Raw genomic sequence first — 15,262 nt, forward strand, 5'->3', positions numbered from 1 at the left:
TGAATTGATAAATTGCTTTTTGTCATTCTAAATAGAAAATACAGGTATTTTCACTCATTGACAAATAAAAGTAGATATTTATTGAATCACTAAATTTATTGAATTGAATTTACTGAATTTATTAAAGTCAAATTTATTTCATTAAATAGATACATAGGAACATCCATTGTGTTCCTGCAAATTTACACTTTAAAAAAGTATTTCTTTATCCTGTAAAAGAATGAATAATTGTCTCAGTTTGTCAAAGATGTTGCGTCATTGGCTTTTGAGTTTCAATTAGATTCATTTCATTATTCATAAGTTTTTTTTGCTGCTGTTGGTTTTTTCTGATGTGTTTGTTGAAACTCCAGCTGAAGCTGTGGTTGCTGTTAACGTTCCCGGAGTGTTTGTTGGACACCTTGATGTTGTTGAGGTTGCCAGTGTGGTTTTTGCATCTCCTGCAGAAATTGTTGATGCTGCTGTAGTTGTTGCTGTTGGTCAATGTAGTGTTACATCTCCTGTGTGTTTGCTGCTGTTTTTGCTCCTACTGTGCATGTGATTGAAGTACCTGAAATAGTAATTAATTTATAATGCATATGAGCAAGATACTAAACTTATTCCTAATTTCAATTTCATTGTTAACCCTTAATAGAGTGGGGGGGGGGGGGGGGGTGGAGGCACCTCTTGGTACTTTGCAAGATTTATCCAAATGGACAAGATCCTCAGGCACTCCCGGGATGACCTACCAGAATAGCCTCACAGTAAGGTGTATTAACAGGATTTTGTACTCATAACATTCAGTTGATTTTGCATGAACTCAATTCATCAAATGAATGTAAAGGGTCTACCAGTAAAAAAAATTCTGTGAGCTTTTTCGGGTAATCTTTCTGAGTCCTTTTACTCCTTTAATGAAATATTAATAATAAAATACATGATGAAGTGAGTTTGACAGTTATTTGACATGTTGCATCTTATGTGCTAGTGGTGGGGTCAATCATTATAGAAATGCAGAATATACATGTACATGTACCAATTTGGCAAGAGAAAGCAAGTCACATTATCGACCAATGATTGATATTGGTTTGTTACTTTTGCAGCTGAAAAAAAAATCATCAACACCTCAAACTAAGAGTTTAATTCTAAAATTTGGATTCCTGACAAAGAGCAAATCAAGAAGACAAAAATCATTCAAATTGTTATTATGACTTACTTTCTATGCCAAAATGAATCAGAATTATAAATAAGTTTAACTTACGTTTAAATCACATTTCTAGGCTCTTTATCTGGCTCTTCAAACCCTTCAGTTGTTGATTCTGGCATGACTTTCTGATACTATTTTGTGTCCTTCTGGAACTGTGGACAAAACCTCACCTGAAGGAATAAATTAAAATTTTCAAAAAATGTTTGGCACTATAATTTTTTTTCTCACATGAATACATTACATGTATATCAAAAGAAAAGAAAAGGAAACTTCATTTGACTATTAGGTTTTTGTCAGGGGGGGGGGGGGGGTAAAGGGGTCAAGATGGGTCAATATGATGAACAAAAATGCAATAGTAAGTAATACATAAGGATCAATCTCTGGTTGAAAAACGTCACTTCATGCAATTATTCCTCATAATTCATCTTGCACACACATATACACATAGTGAGGATGGGTGAGAGAGAGCGAGCATCGTCATCGTACATGCAAAAAGTATTAAATCCATCACTGATGTATAGATGGGGGCCATGCCCCCCAGTCAGACTGCAGGTCCCAAGAGAGTGGCTTCTTTCATCCAAATGATATTCATGACTTGAGATGTTTTGTATATTTAATGAGCTTGACGCGGACCATAACACCTTTTCATTCGGTCATTGCTGCTCTAACTGTGCATCGAATTTCATGAATTTGGTACCATTGTAAAGAAGAAGAATCATTCTTTCATGTCATATGTTTGGATTTATTCAAAGATTTTGTAATATAGGTTCAAAGTTTGATCTAAAATATGCTATAAAATAAATATTTTCACCTGACAAAAGTTGCTATTTTCACACTTTATTTGTGTTTGAGCCCAAATGATTTTTATATCATGATAAAGCTGAATATGTATGCTTTGAAACGATATAGGTTTCAAAATAAGAATTGGTTTAATCGGGTCAAGATCACACTTTTCATTTGCCAAGTACATAAAGCAGTTTGAAAACAAGAATACTGCATTCTGATTGGTCAAATGGACCACCCAGTGGCAAATTCCAACGGTTCCAGTGCCATGGTTCGTAGGAAGGTCACACTTCCCATGTGGTAATCTCCTCAAATACCCTGTGCCTGTTGTTCTGTGAACCTTATCCAGCCAATCAGAACTCTGGATTTCATGCAAGTACAAAATTACAGAAATCTCGTATTGTACCTTAGTGGGAAAAGTGTGATCTTGACCCGATTAAAAGGTGCCGCATATCAAGAGTGGCATTGTGAGAAAGAAAAGAAGTTCAGCTTTATGGTGATATGGATATCATTGAGGCTCAAAATAAAAAGTTTGCACAATGTGCAAAAGAAAATGGAAGAAGAAAATTAAGTTTTGAGGCACACTTTCAGGCCAGAAATTTACTTATTTAACAAAATATTGTATACAAAATAAATGACCAATATGAAAGAGTAACTTTTACTCTATCTGATAGTGCAATAATATTTAATTTAACTTGAGGTTAAAAAGTAATGCCAGTAGTTGCAGTAAACACTGATTTCATGAGAAAGTCTGGCTTAATTGTCAGTATATCATCGAGGATCTAGATTTGGTAAAGTTACATAAACTGAACTTTGTGAAATCTTGAAATCTACGCTGAAAAATGTTCACACTGAAGATCACCAACACAGATAGGCACACGTGGGACAGTGTATTATTATTGCTGGAATATGAGCTTATTTTGCTTATTTCTCAGCAATTACACAATTTCTTCCAGAATCCTTTGGCACATATTTTTTATTCATACAGACACTTGGGTGGTCATTATATTAGATTCTGTAAAAAGTCATTTTGAGATCGTTACCAATACTGGAATTTCTCTTTAAAACAGGTAAATTCTTAGACTCGAGAAAGAAAATCTCACGAATCACAAGATTTTGCAAGGATTCAGCCACGAGATGATTTGGATGTATCTGGACTTTTTGCTCATTAGCATAGGGACCTGCGGTCTGACTGCCCCCCCCCCAATGTTTAACGACCAAGAAAGAAAAGGAGAAAAAGAAAGAAAGCGAACGAGAAAGGGTGAAATAGAGAGTATTTACTGGATATTATTACGTCAAAATCTTTCCAAATTTTGATTTCTGTATTAAAAAGTTCTAAAATTTTGCACACTCCCTTCGCTCTCTTTGGAGAACTTTTGTTCCATTCGCCATATTTAGCCCTCTCAAAATATTTGGCTCATTACGCCACTGAATTCAATTGTAAGAATTTTATGTTTGCTTAATGTAGACTTAATCTAACCCTAATAAGACTGCCAGGGTATTTTGGAGGCAGGAAAGATGGGCGGAAGGGGAGTGGGGGCCCTCAAGATTGACCGTTAATTGCGCAATTGTGAAGAAATGCAAAATGCCTGCCACAGATGAAAAAATTGTATATTTGATCATTCTAAAATTATTTAGAATTATATATTTTACTAAATCATGCATGAAATTAGAATTTGGCTGGAAATCTATAAACACAGCCCTTGAAGTTTTTGTTCAGACACATAAAAATTAATTGATATCAAATACCTTTCATATGTATTTTTTTCCTTTCTTAAGTATTTCTTTGTTTTTTTTACTTTTTTTATATTGTTGACAAAATTTTCTGATCATAAGCACAATGAAATTAATTGATTTTAATCAGTAAAAATAAACATTAACCGGTATGATACAATTATGAATTCTGGCTAGAAACAGATTTTGCATTGGATTTGTCCATGAAATCACATTTTAGTGCAATTCTGACATGTGTAATTACACAATGCACAATGTTGCATAATTGCAGAACCGGGTACCCAGGTGTCACAAATTTTGTCTGAAAACTCATAAACTTTTTTAAAAAAGGCTTTATAATGACGCGGCACAATCTTTCACGTTGTGGATTTATCGTGAAAATTTTTGGGCTCCCACCGCCTTTTTAGGGTTAAATCAGATAGCACATCATGATGGGTTTTACTGATATTCATTCTGCAACCCATATTTCAAAGACTATCCATCATATCTGACATTGATTTTTACCTGTGGCAGTATGTTAGTCTCTGCATTTCTACAACTGTGGCCAAATATTCTACTACTAGTTCATTAGATGGGCCCATGGCATTTTTCTTATTGTAGGAGACTGGCAAGCCCTGGCTTTGAAGTTCCTGGTATATCCTTCTCCAGCTGCAATATCTGGTCAGTTGAGGACTTGGGGGCTTTGTGTCAGGAGTGGTCTTGGTAATGGCGGTGGCAATGGTGATGGCAGTGACAGAAGCAGACTTGGTGGTGGTGACTGCAATTGCAGCATTGTTGATGGTGGTATATGCCTCATCACGACCAACATTAGCTCCTGCTGCCATGCTGCTGGTCTCCATCTATTATGTTTTAAATAGAATAAAACATTAAAACAATTGATTATTAACACATCAACTTCAGAACACTAGCATATTGATAATAAAACTTGTAGATTAGCAGTCAAAGCATAAAATGAACTTCCACAGAAGACTACATGTACCTTCTAATAGAATTTCAGACCACCTTGAGGATGTTATGCTCAAAGCAAGGTTTTTATTTGACAACATTGGTCAGAGGGACATGGATTTAAATGTCAGAATACAACTGGTATCATTGGTTGATCAATCATACTGTACAATACCCCATTTAGATATATGTTGCTGTTATCTTCCACTTTACCCCTCTTAGATTTTTGGCATTGAGTAGTAGTCCCAGGGAAGGTGCTGAAGACTTTGGTACAGGTGTCTTTGCAGTATCTGGGAGGTTGCTTGCTGAATCTAAATGACTTTCTTTCGAGGGTTTCCCTGGTTTGTGTGCATTCTGTACGAGAAGAGTGAATAAAAAAAAAACATTAAAAAAAGAAGAAAAATTGAATAAACCGAGATGCAAGAATGAAAAAAATGACTTTAAATTTGTCAAATTAATATTCAATAGTACATTTAGAATAATATTTGTTTAGAAATGAATCCTTTTCAATGGACTTGCAGCAAAATAAACATGTTTAAATATTCATGATGATTTATTAACCCTATCTGGCCCCAAAGGAGGAAGGGGGGGGGGGTCTTAAAGGGATGGTCCAGGCTGAAAATATTTATATCTTAATACATAGAGTAGAATCCACTGAGCAATATGCTGAAAATGTCATCAAAATCAGATAACAAATAATAAAGTTATTGAAGTTTAAAGTTTAGCAATATTTTGAGAAAATAGTCATATCATGAATATTCATTAGGTGGGATGATGTCACATCCCCACTTTCCGTTTGGTTCATAAAATCATAATTTTTTCATTATTTCATACATGTGTAAATGATGTGTCTCCATTATGATGAAATAAGTTTCAGCAATTAATATCTAATGTACTAAATCAGTTGTCAATCCAATTTTTCTAGTTCTTGGAGGATAAAATTTAATAAACATAATTTCATATAATAAAATTCAAAAGAACAATTTGAGATGTGACATCATCAGCCCACCTAATGAATATTCATGACGACCGTTTTCACAAACTATTGTTATAAACTATCAAATTCAATAACTTGATTATTTGTCATCTGATTTTGATGAAATTTTCGGCATTTTGCTCAGTGACTTCTACTCTATTTATTAAGCTACATGTATAAATATTTTCAGCCTGGACCATCACTTTAATAAGCCCCCCTCATGTTTTGCAATAATTCCACAGTTAGAAACATGTCCTCATATTTTTTTGTTGGTCAAGTCTCGCAGAAGTTTAGGGACCAAGTTTGCGGCATCCGGATACGCAGTAATGCAACAATGTATGAGTTCATGTCGGACCTAGAATTGCTCAAAAACATTATTTTTCTTACAAATCTAATCCAATGGAAATTCTATTTAAAATCATAAATGACAAATGCATCATTATTCTTGTACTTATTGGTTGAAAATTATAAAATCTTTGCTTTGTCTCAAAATATTATATCTATATTTTGATATTAATAGATGCTCTAAGATCTTATCTTTGAAATGGCATTTAAAAAATAAATTCATGCTTGAGCGAACATGGGACGTTTTATACTTTTAGACTTTTGGCTAATCAGCAGACTTATAATATATTCATTATCTTTGCCATAATTTTCGAAAAATGCTGTCAAATTTCACTAATAAATTTATTCATTTACCTGAATTACATTGGTTTTAATTTGAACTTCTTTTACCTTTGAATTTTGCTTCATAAGTAAGAAGAGACTTTCTTGTCAACCCAAGTGAGAAGATTTGCATTTTTAATTGGGAGAATTTGTAATCATTCAAATCCTTTTTATTATGTGAAACAAATTATGTTATGGTACCTTTGATAATAATTATGTGAAACAATTTATGTAATGGTACCTATAAAAGACATGAATCCTATTTTCAAGGGGTCATTGAATCCTTCACCAAGTTTAATTATGTGCTTGACAGGACAAACAAGAAAATATTCATGTCTTTCAATGGCAATGGTGTATTGAGTCAATTTTGAAGGAGCAAGATATGGCAGATCAGGTAAAATGCATTGAAAAGTTGTGAAGCGAGCAAGCAAAAATTTCCAGTTTTTACTAAAATATCCAATTTTGTGATTTTGACATAATATTCAGAATAATATCATATTTCACTTTCTATGTTTTCTGTTATTTTTCTTTCCACTTTTTTCCTTGGTCATAATTTTGTATTGGGAGGGGGGGAGCACCCCGAGCCCCCACCCCTCAGTATGCCACTGTTCAAAGGCATCATAACCTTTGCAGAACACAATGAAAGGATTAAAAAAAAAACACGCTCTACCATAATTTGGTTTTAAAAAATGTTCTTGCCTAAGGAAGGAATATTCAAAACTAAAAGAGAACATATTAAAAAGGAACAACACCACAACTATCCAAATAAATAAGTAGATTTGGAAATGAATTTTGACTGCATAATTCGAAAATTATGGCAAAGATAATGAAAAGGTTAAGAGGAATTCTGCTGATAGCAAGAAGTCCGACCATCATATTATGCCATTTTGGCGCAAGCTTCCTTTTTTACCCCAGACAAAACAAAAATTTGTGTTTGCGTAAGCACGAACAAAACCAAATTATTTTAATAGCATTTGAAGGATAAGACTCCATAGCATGTATTGACACCAAAATATTGAGATCATAATTTGAAACAAAAATTTTATAGACTTTTCAAATCTATCCCATTTTTTCATACGCACTGTAGAACTTGGGAACTTATTTAGAGATTTACTTAACTGTACAGCAGAGAATTCTCTATTTATGCATAAAATAATTTATCAAAAATGAATTTTAATAAATTATGAAAAATCAGCAATACACCCTTAGCTTTGCAATTTCAAAGAAGCTCATGCTAATTATGTAGGGCTAAACCAAATTTTTAATTTGTTTGATCATTTAGTAAGCGTTAACTTAAAATACACAGTCCCCTGGTACACAGTATAGGCCGAGGTCCATGGTGACCCTAACGAATAGGATAATTTTCATTTCTCTTTGGCTACTGAGAATGGAATATTCAAAACATTGTTCTGTCAAACCAAAGGTAGATAGATAATACAGAGATTATATTTCTTTAAAACACGTATGATATAGATCTACTGTACCTTCTGATGACGAGGCGGCAAATTAAATGTGGTTGGGACAGCATCCTGTCTTAGACGAATCGTTTGCCCAGTCCTGTCAAAGCAAGCATCTTCAAAATGATCAGAACAGAGTACAGAGCTCTTGGAGGAATTCGATGAAGCTTGCTTCATATTGACCATCCATACTGTGTTACAGTACCAGTTCAGTCCAACGGCTGAATGGGAATCTGCAGCAAATGTAAACACATGTCATGAAATCAATTATATATAATTAAGAAAACTCTAGGCCTACTCAGCAGCGGCCCGTTTATCAACACCTGGACAAGTGAGTCATATTTATCTACCAACCACAGAGTTAGTTCCTATCTTTAGGATTTTTAACAAGAAATAATCCATTAATAACGTTATATTGAGACTATCGGTAAAGTACAAGAGATGTAGCCTTAATCACATAATAGCATAATTTTCAAAAAGTTAAATTATGATAAAACTTGCAATTATTGTGATAAATCAGGAAATACATCCAATAAAAAAATAGCAGAGCCAAAACTAGAACTAAAGCTTCGGTCTCTGTTAAAGGGGAATCCAACCCAAATAAAAACTTGTTCTTAGGGGAATAAGAAAAATCAGTCAAGTTGATAGGTGAAAGTTTGAACACTATCTGACAAATAATAAGAAAGTTATTTTTAAAGTTGTGAATATTGGTAATCCCTAGATCCACGAGACTGCAAATTGGCCACATATGTGATGTCACAGTGATGTAAGGCAAGGACTACTCTTCCATGTACTCCAATACATAAAATGGCTAATATGTCATTTTTTCAAATGTTTTACTTCAAATTTTTATTTTTCTTTCACATGAGGACATAAAACAATATACTACCAGGGTTATATTTAGATTACTGCCCCAGGGGAAGGGCAGTTAGGAGAAAAACACAAATCCCTGATAATTAAGTACATGGCCTATGGGAAAGTTGTCCTTGCCTCTTGTCATAATTTACTTACCCAGTTGCCACTTTGAAATCTACATAATCATAGGGATTTCAATTTTAAAGCAGCCATAACTTTCTTATTGCTGGTCCGATTTCTTTCAAACTTTCACCATTCTGTTTTATCTAATTTTCTCCTTTCCAACACTATATTTTATGACCAAGGCTGGATTCCCCTTAAGTGTAAAGGCATCTGGCCGAGCGTTGTTGGAGCGGTCGTGGAGCGGAGAGAAAAAAAAATCATCACCGCTCGCTACCGTTTACCATTTTCAAGTTCGATTTGTTTTTTTGTTTTCGATTTTTCCCCCATTTTGAGAGAAAAATTCTACCCTCTTTCCCTACCGCTCCAACAACGCTCGGCCGGTGTGACCATGCCTTTATGTTGGTTGTTCAGCTGAATTTCGTTGGCTTCACTCACCAAATACAGAAAAAGATATAAAAATACTCCTCGAGACAGAGGGCTGCCAGCTGTCTACTAAAGGCAAAACATGCATCAAACATAATTAAACCATGCAGACTTGGGGATTAAAATGCCGAGAAAAATGAAATCATCACTAATTCATTTTGAACATGACTAAAAAACAAGGCAAAAGCAATTTTTGTCTCGCCCACTTATGAAAATAACCAGAAATATTGTGATTTGCGAGGGCACGCAAGAATTATATCGAAACTTCATTGTGAAATTACTGGGATGGAATAACACTTGTCATACCAGCCTTGCACGTAAACTTTAATATTGACCTGAAAATGACCTTTGACCTTACCATGTGACATCCGACTGCAGCATAAGTCTGCAAGTTTGGTTGAAAAGTGACTTACGATTGCGGAGTTAGGTGTCATAAGAGAGTCTTGCATGTAAACTTTAACCTGTAAATGACCTTTGACCTTTCCATGTGACCTCTGACTGCAGCATAACATGCAGGTCCCCCAGTCCATCTACCATCCAAGTTTGGTTGAAAAGTGACTTACGGTTGCGGAGTTAGGTGTCATAAGAGAGTCTTGCATGTAAACTTTAACCTGTAAATGACCTTTGACCTTTCCATGTGACCTCCGACTGCAGCATAACATGCACGTCCCCCAAGTCTATCCAACATCCAAGTTTGGTTGAAAAGTGACTTACGGTTGCGGAGTTAGTTTTCATAAGAGAGTCTTGATGTAAACTTTGACGTTGACCTGAAAATGACCTTTGAACTTATCATGTGACCTCCCACTTCAGCGTAACATGTGCAGGTCCCCCAAGTCCATCTACTGTCCATGTTAGGTTGAAAAGCGACTTACGGTTGTGGAGTTAGGTGTCATAAAAGTGTTGCATGTAAACTTTAACGTTGACCTGAAAATAACCTTCGACCTTACCATGTGACCTCTGACTGTAGCATAACATGCAGGTCCCCCAAGTCCATCGACCATCCATGTTTGATTGAAAAGTGACTTATGGTTGCGGAGTTAGGTGTCATAAGAGAGTCTTGCATGTAAACTTTAACCTGTAAATGATATTTTACCTTACCATGTGACCTCTGACTGCAGCATAACATGCACGTCCCCCATGTCTATCCAACATCCAAGTTTGGTTGAAATGTGACTTACGGTTGCGGAGTTAGGTGTCATAAGAGTCTTGCATGTGAACTGTAACGTTGACCTGAAAATGACCTTTGACCTTACCATATGACCTCAGACTGCAGCATAACATGCAGGTCCCCCAAGTCCATCTACCATCCAAGTTTGGTTGAAAAGCGACTTACGGTTGTGGAGTTAGGTGTCATAAAAGTGTTGCATGTAAACTTTAACGTTGACCTGAAAATGACCTTTGACCTTACCATGTGACCTCTGACTGCAGCTCAACATGCAGGTCACCCAGGTCCATCTACCATCCATGTTTGGTTTAAAAGCGACTTACGGTTGTGGAGTTATGTGTCATTACAGGTTTGTGACGGACGGACAGACGACATTTGGATCCCTTAGTCTCGCCTTCACCTCTGGTGGGCAGGACAAATATGTCATACGGACGTTGAGATATGCCGCGAGAGCTTTTCTCGAAAGGGTGGGTTGAGGAGGAAAGTCAAACAAAACACACCTTTTCGGGACAACCGGGGGAACTTTCCATGAAAGGCTGCATGTGTTTAATATTTTTTCTGAACCAATCGTTTCTATGAAAATTAGTCTTGAAATAACAATATAACAGTAATATAGACACTAGACAGAGGTGCATAGATGGGGGGAGGCTTGGGATGCTCTCCCCCCCCCCCCCAAAAAAAAAAAGGGAAAGAAAAATGAAATATAACATTTTCTGAATATTTTTATGTCAAGCTACAAAATGTGATTTTTTTTAATGAAAAGCTTGCTCGCTCACAACTTCTATTGAATTTTGCCTGATATGACACATCTGACTCCCTCAAAATCTTGGGCTCATTTTGTCTCTGATTATTAGGAGAAAAAGAGAGCTTGCAGTTTTTGTGATTCTGAATAAAATTTCATATTAATGAAGTAATTCAGGACACAAAATAATTACACAAAGCCATATGGAATTATGAGAAATAGTAAACAAATATATCAGGCTTTGAGAAAGTATAGTTGAATTATTTATCCGAGGTTGGTCTGACAATCACTTCCTGAGGGGCGAAGCCCCGAGGGAAATATAGTAGTTTTGCCAGTCCAACCGAGGATTAATAATTCCCACTATGCTTTCGAATGAAACGCCTGATATATTTGTTTTTTATCCAACTTTTTTATAATTTATAACCAAAATCTATGTGATGAGCTTGCAAAGTCCGGTTACTTGAGTTGAATTACCTACTTTTCTCTGAGCCATCGTGCTCAGCAGAACGCAGATCAGTGCCTGTGCCGACACATCGCTGGACTTGCCCGGGAGAGAGAGCGCGCTGGCCGGTGTGCCTGAGAGTTTAGCTAGATCCAGTTTTGTGAAATAATGATGTCAGACCTCGATATACTAGTATCCAAAAATATATCGAGGTATGACGTCAGAGTTGATATTCGGTCACATGATGCTACTTGAACCAATAGTACTATACATGATTTACTCTATGTAGGATATAATGTATTCTATTCTATAGGCGTAAGTATTTGCATAGAAGTGTGATGAAACAAATCAGTGGCGAAGTGAGCCAAAGTTTTGAAGGGGCTAGATATGAATAATTGGGCAGATCTTTTTTTTGTGAGCGAGCAAAAAAAATAAAAATATTTAACTTTATAAATATCCAATGAAAGCATAATATTCAGAAAAAATATATTTCACCATTTTCTTTTCTACTTTCTTGGTCATAATTTATTTTTGTAGGAGAGGAGAGGGGGCAAGCGCCCGAAGACCCCCTCACCTCATCTGTGCACTGAAGAAATTACTTTGAAACTGACTTTCCTTTGCAAGCTGCTGGATAATCTTTATATAATAGTTACCATGCAAGGACGGCTGCACTGCCGAGACTATTGAAAATAAATACATGAAAATGCGCAAAATTTGTGTTTTCCCTTCTTTCCTTCCGTTTTGTTTCACCTGCATAGGAGAGTAAAATTATATTATAGGCGCTGTTTTTCTGACGGTGGCGGCATCAACACCAAATCTTAACAAAAGGTTGTGTTTTTTAAATGAAAACTTAGAAACCTAGTTCATGAAATTTGGGCATAAGGTTAATCAAGTATTGCTAAACGTCCTGCCTGAGTTTCAGGTCACTCAGTTGTTGTGTGTCCGTTCAGGTTGTGTGTCCACACGATCAATGTTAGAAAGTCATTTGAAAAAAGTTAGAAGCGAAGTTTCATCAAATTTTAGTACAAAATGTTGGGAAATATAAAGAACAAAATAGAAGATGATTACAAGTATTGAATTCATATTTTTAGTGTAATCCAAAGACAAAAAGGAAGGCTTCAAAAAGATTGTTTACATTCATAATTCCGAAGCTTCGTTATTCCGAAGGTTTGGATATTCCGGAGGTTCGTTAATCTGAAAGCGAAATAAGGTTCGTTGTTCCGAAGGTCGGACGATCCAAAAATTGAAATGACGTTCGTTGTTCCAAAGGTTCGTTAATCCGAAAAGGAATAATGAGAGTCATAATTCCGAAGGTTCGTTAGTCCGAAAAAAAATGAGGTTCGTTGTTCATTTAGTTTTTTCGGATTAACGAACCTCATTTCGTTTTCGGATTAACGAACCTCATTTCGTTTTCGGACTAACGAACCTTCGGAATTATCACTCATTATTCCTTTTCGGATTAACGAACCTTCGGAATTGCGCCACAAATGTTCGGATTAACGAACCCTTTTTCGATTTAACGAACATTGTGGTTCAGGCAATAATGAATTCACATGTTTTGGAATTACGAACCTTCTGAATTACGAAGTGTAACCAAAAGATAACATGTCCGGACACTGGACCCCCTCCTATATTAGTTTTGTTTTTAAAGATCGTGATGTTCCATGAGTTTTATATTTCCCCATAAAATCCCACCTTTGTCACTCGGAATATCAGATCGACTTAACGGACACGATGTTCAGCCAGATGGAGTGTATAGTAGTGGTGGTGAAGTGGAGCCGGCACAAACATCGCTCAAAGTAACTAAACTTGTACTAGTAATGAGTGGGGCTAGGACCTAGGCCAAACATACTTAGGCTACCACAACAGGCGATAGGCTTTCTTACCCCTCCAAAGATAACTTCTTAAATTGGAGATAAAATTTTACCTTCTAGGGTGACCTTTTCTTGGACTTGCCCTATACCCTGTACCATGAACCGTTTTGGCAGTGGATATCTAAGTCAGTGGGTCGCGCATGGGATCTCATTCTCACTTCTGGTGTCCATACCACATGATTTTTCTGTGCGCGGTGGCGCATCTTTGGGCCCGAGCCGAGATAGGCCTCGACTCTAACATTAGAGTCTACGGACAAGCCCAACTCATAGTCAAGGGTTCATTACATGCAGAAACAGATCTAGAGGGGGGGTTGCAACCCCCCCCCCCAAAAAAAAAAAAAAAAATCTGGGGACCATTTTTTTTAAATCTTATCTTTTTTAAAAAACTTGTAATTTTATTTTATTCTATTTCTATGTCTTCATTTAATTTATTATTATTTATTTGGGGGGAGGGTTGGGCGAACAAATATCACATAGTCCTTTTTGCCCCCCCCCCCCCCATCAGCTTTTTTGAGGACACGGGCCACCGCGGAAGTGACAATCTAGGCCAGGGTTGCCGATTCTCATCCCCAAACAAAAATCCCCCCATTAAAAAAAAAAAAAATGGGGGATTGCAACTTAATTTTACAAATTTTCATGGGGGTTAATTTGGCAACGACCTCTATATCAAAAATAGTGGTGTTTTAGATGCAAGGAAACGCCATTTTCACACACAGATTTTCAAAAATTTTCCCTACGTGGGAGGGGGGACACCCCCCCAAACACCCTCGCTTGCTCCTCTCGGTTGGACTCGGTCGCTACGCTCCCTCACATACCACCCCAACCCCCCCTTTATAAAAGCTGGATCCGCCCCTGACATGCCACAGCGCACAGAAAAACCAAGCCATTACTTAGAAGTGGTGTGTTTAATGCCTTATGGACGTGGACATCACTTGCAGAAGTGGGATCGCAGCAAGCCAGCATGCGCGACCCACTAACTCATTAACTGTCAATTCGAAATCCACTGCCAAACATGGTTCAATGGTTTAATTTACCAGTATTAATACTAACCTCGCAATGCGTGTGGGTGCCCAAGCTAAAGCTGTTTTTAATAATCTAAAAATAAAATCACGTCAATCACTGACTCAGACAGTCAATAATTATATAAAATTTGTCATCCAATGAAGTTTCCAATTTCAACATGCATTTTGCTCTGAGTCAGTCTGAGTATGAATTTTACACCATTAATCAAAATCTAGGCCTAAATATCAGCCTGTATAATTCATTACCATTTTAGGTGTGCACAAAAGACCAATCCCCCTGGCCTGGCATGGGCATGGTCGACTACAGTAGGACCCTACACAAACTTGAATACACGGGACTATAAATTGCACAGCTTCTTGCAAATGCAAGTTTGGCAACGACTAACGAATTCCCATTTTGTTTTCAACGTAATTTTGAAGTCGAAAACATAGCTAAACTTACGAATGCAATGTCCGTCCACATTCTACCAATTAGAGAAGTTGTTTGCAGCTCTCGTTGACATGAATAACGTGCAAGCTAAACAAGAAAGGTTCACCAACATGCCGACCTGTGAGTGTGACCGTCCCGCGCCCGGATATCGATCGAGCGAAGATATCGGCTTGAGCAAGGTGCAGCCAATCAGCGACGATCTTATATTCCCTGCCAGAAAGAGGAGACAGAATTATTTTACATGGACGGAATTTTTTGTGATGTGACACAAAATCATTTTGTCGACGGAATTTTTTGTGATGTGACACAAAATCATTTCGTTGACGGAATAAATATTTGCATCGCAACGAAATGAATTTCGAGGACACAATTTTATTTCGTCTCGAGGAAATTGATTATAAGTGTGACACAAAATAAATTTTGTATACGAAATCAAACTGCATCA

At 36.6% G+C, this 15,262-nt stretch overlaps 1 protein-coding gene across 4 annotated transcripts; it reads right to left on the reverse strand.

Annotated features, from left to right (window-relative positions):
* Positions 1-334: 334 nt before the first annotated feature.
* On the reverse strand, positions 335-14,989 carry LOC121415555 (THAP domain-containing protein 5-like). Of its 4 annotated transcripts, none has more exons than XM_041608805.1 (6): positions 14,830-14,989; positions 7,769-7,974; positions 4,856-4,996; positions 4,202-4,536; positions 1,235-1,350; positions 335-547 (listed from the first exon to the last, which is right to left on the reverse strand). In XM_041608805.1, the coding sequence occupies exons 2-5, from the start codon at positions 7,925-7,927 to the stop codon at positions 1,347-1,349; spliced, it is 639 nt and encodes a 212-aa protein (XP_041464739.1). In that variant the 5' UTR covers positions 7,928-7,974; positions 14,830-14,989; the 3' UTR covers positions 335-547; positions 1,235-1,346. The 4 variants fall into 4 exon arrangements, with proteins under 4 accessions (XP_041464739.1, XP_041464738.1, XP_041464741.1 ...); XM_041608804.1 differs by lacking the exon at positions 14,830-14,989 and adding an exon at positions 13,419-13,669; XM_041608807.1 differs by lacking the exon at positions 14,830-14,989 and adding an exon at positions 11,528-11,712.
* Positions 14,990-15,262: the final 273 nt, after the last annotated feature.

Source organism: Lytechinus variegatus, chromosome 5 (assembly GCF_018143015.1).
Source record: "Lytechinus variegatus isolate NC3 chromosome 5, Lvar_3.0, whole genome shotgun sequence".
In the NCBI taxonomy this organism is placed as follows: domain Eukaryota; kingdom Metazoa; phylum Echinodermata; class Echinoidea; order Temnopleuroida; family Toxopneustidae; genus Lytechinus; species Lytechinus variegatus.

Bases quoted from the DNA above. Each gene is read 5' to 3' on its own strand.
- LOC121415555 (XM_041608804.1), bottom strand. From the start codon at position 13,464: ATGGTACAGGGTATAGGGCAAGTCCAAGAAAAGGTCACCCTAGAAG. The intron at 7,975-13,418 runs GTAAAATTTTAT...CATTTGCTGCAG, and splicing joins AGAAAAGGTCACCCTAGAAG to ATTCCCATTCAGCCGTTGGA. The intron at 4,537-4,855 runs GTAAAGTGGAAG...AAAACATAATAG, and splicing joins ATGCCAAAAATCTAAGAGGG to ATGGAGACCAGCAGCATGGC.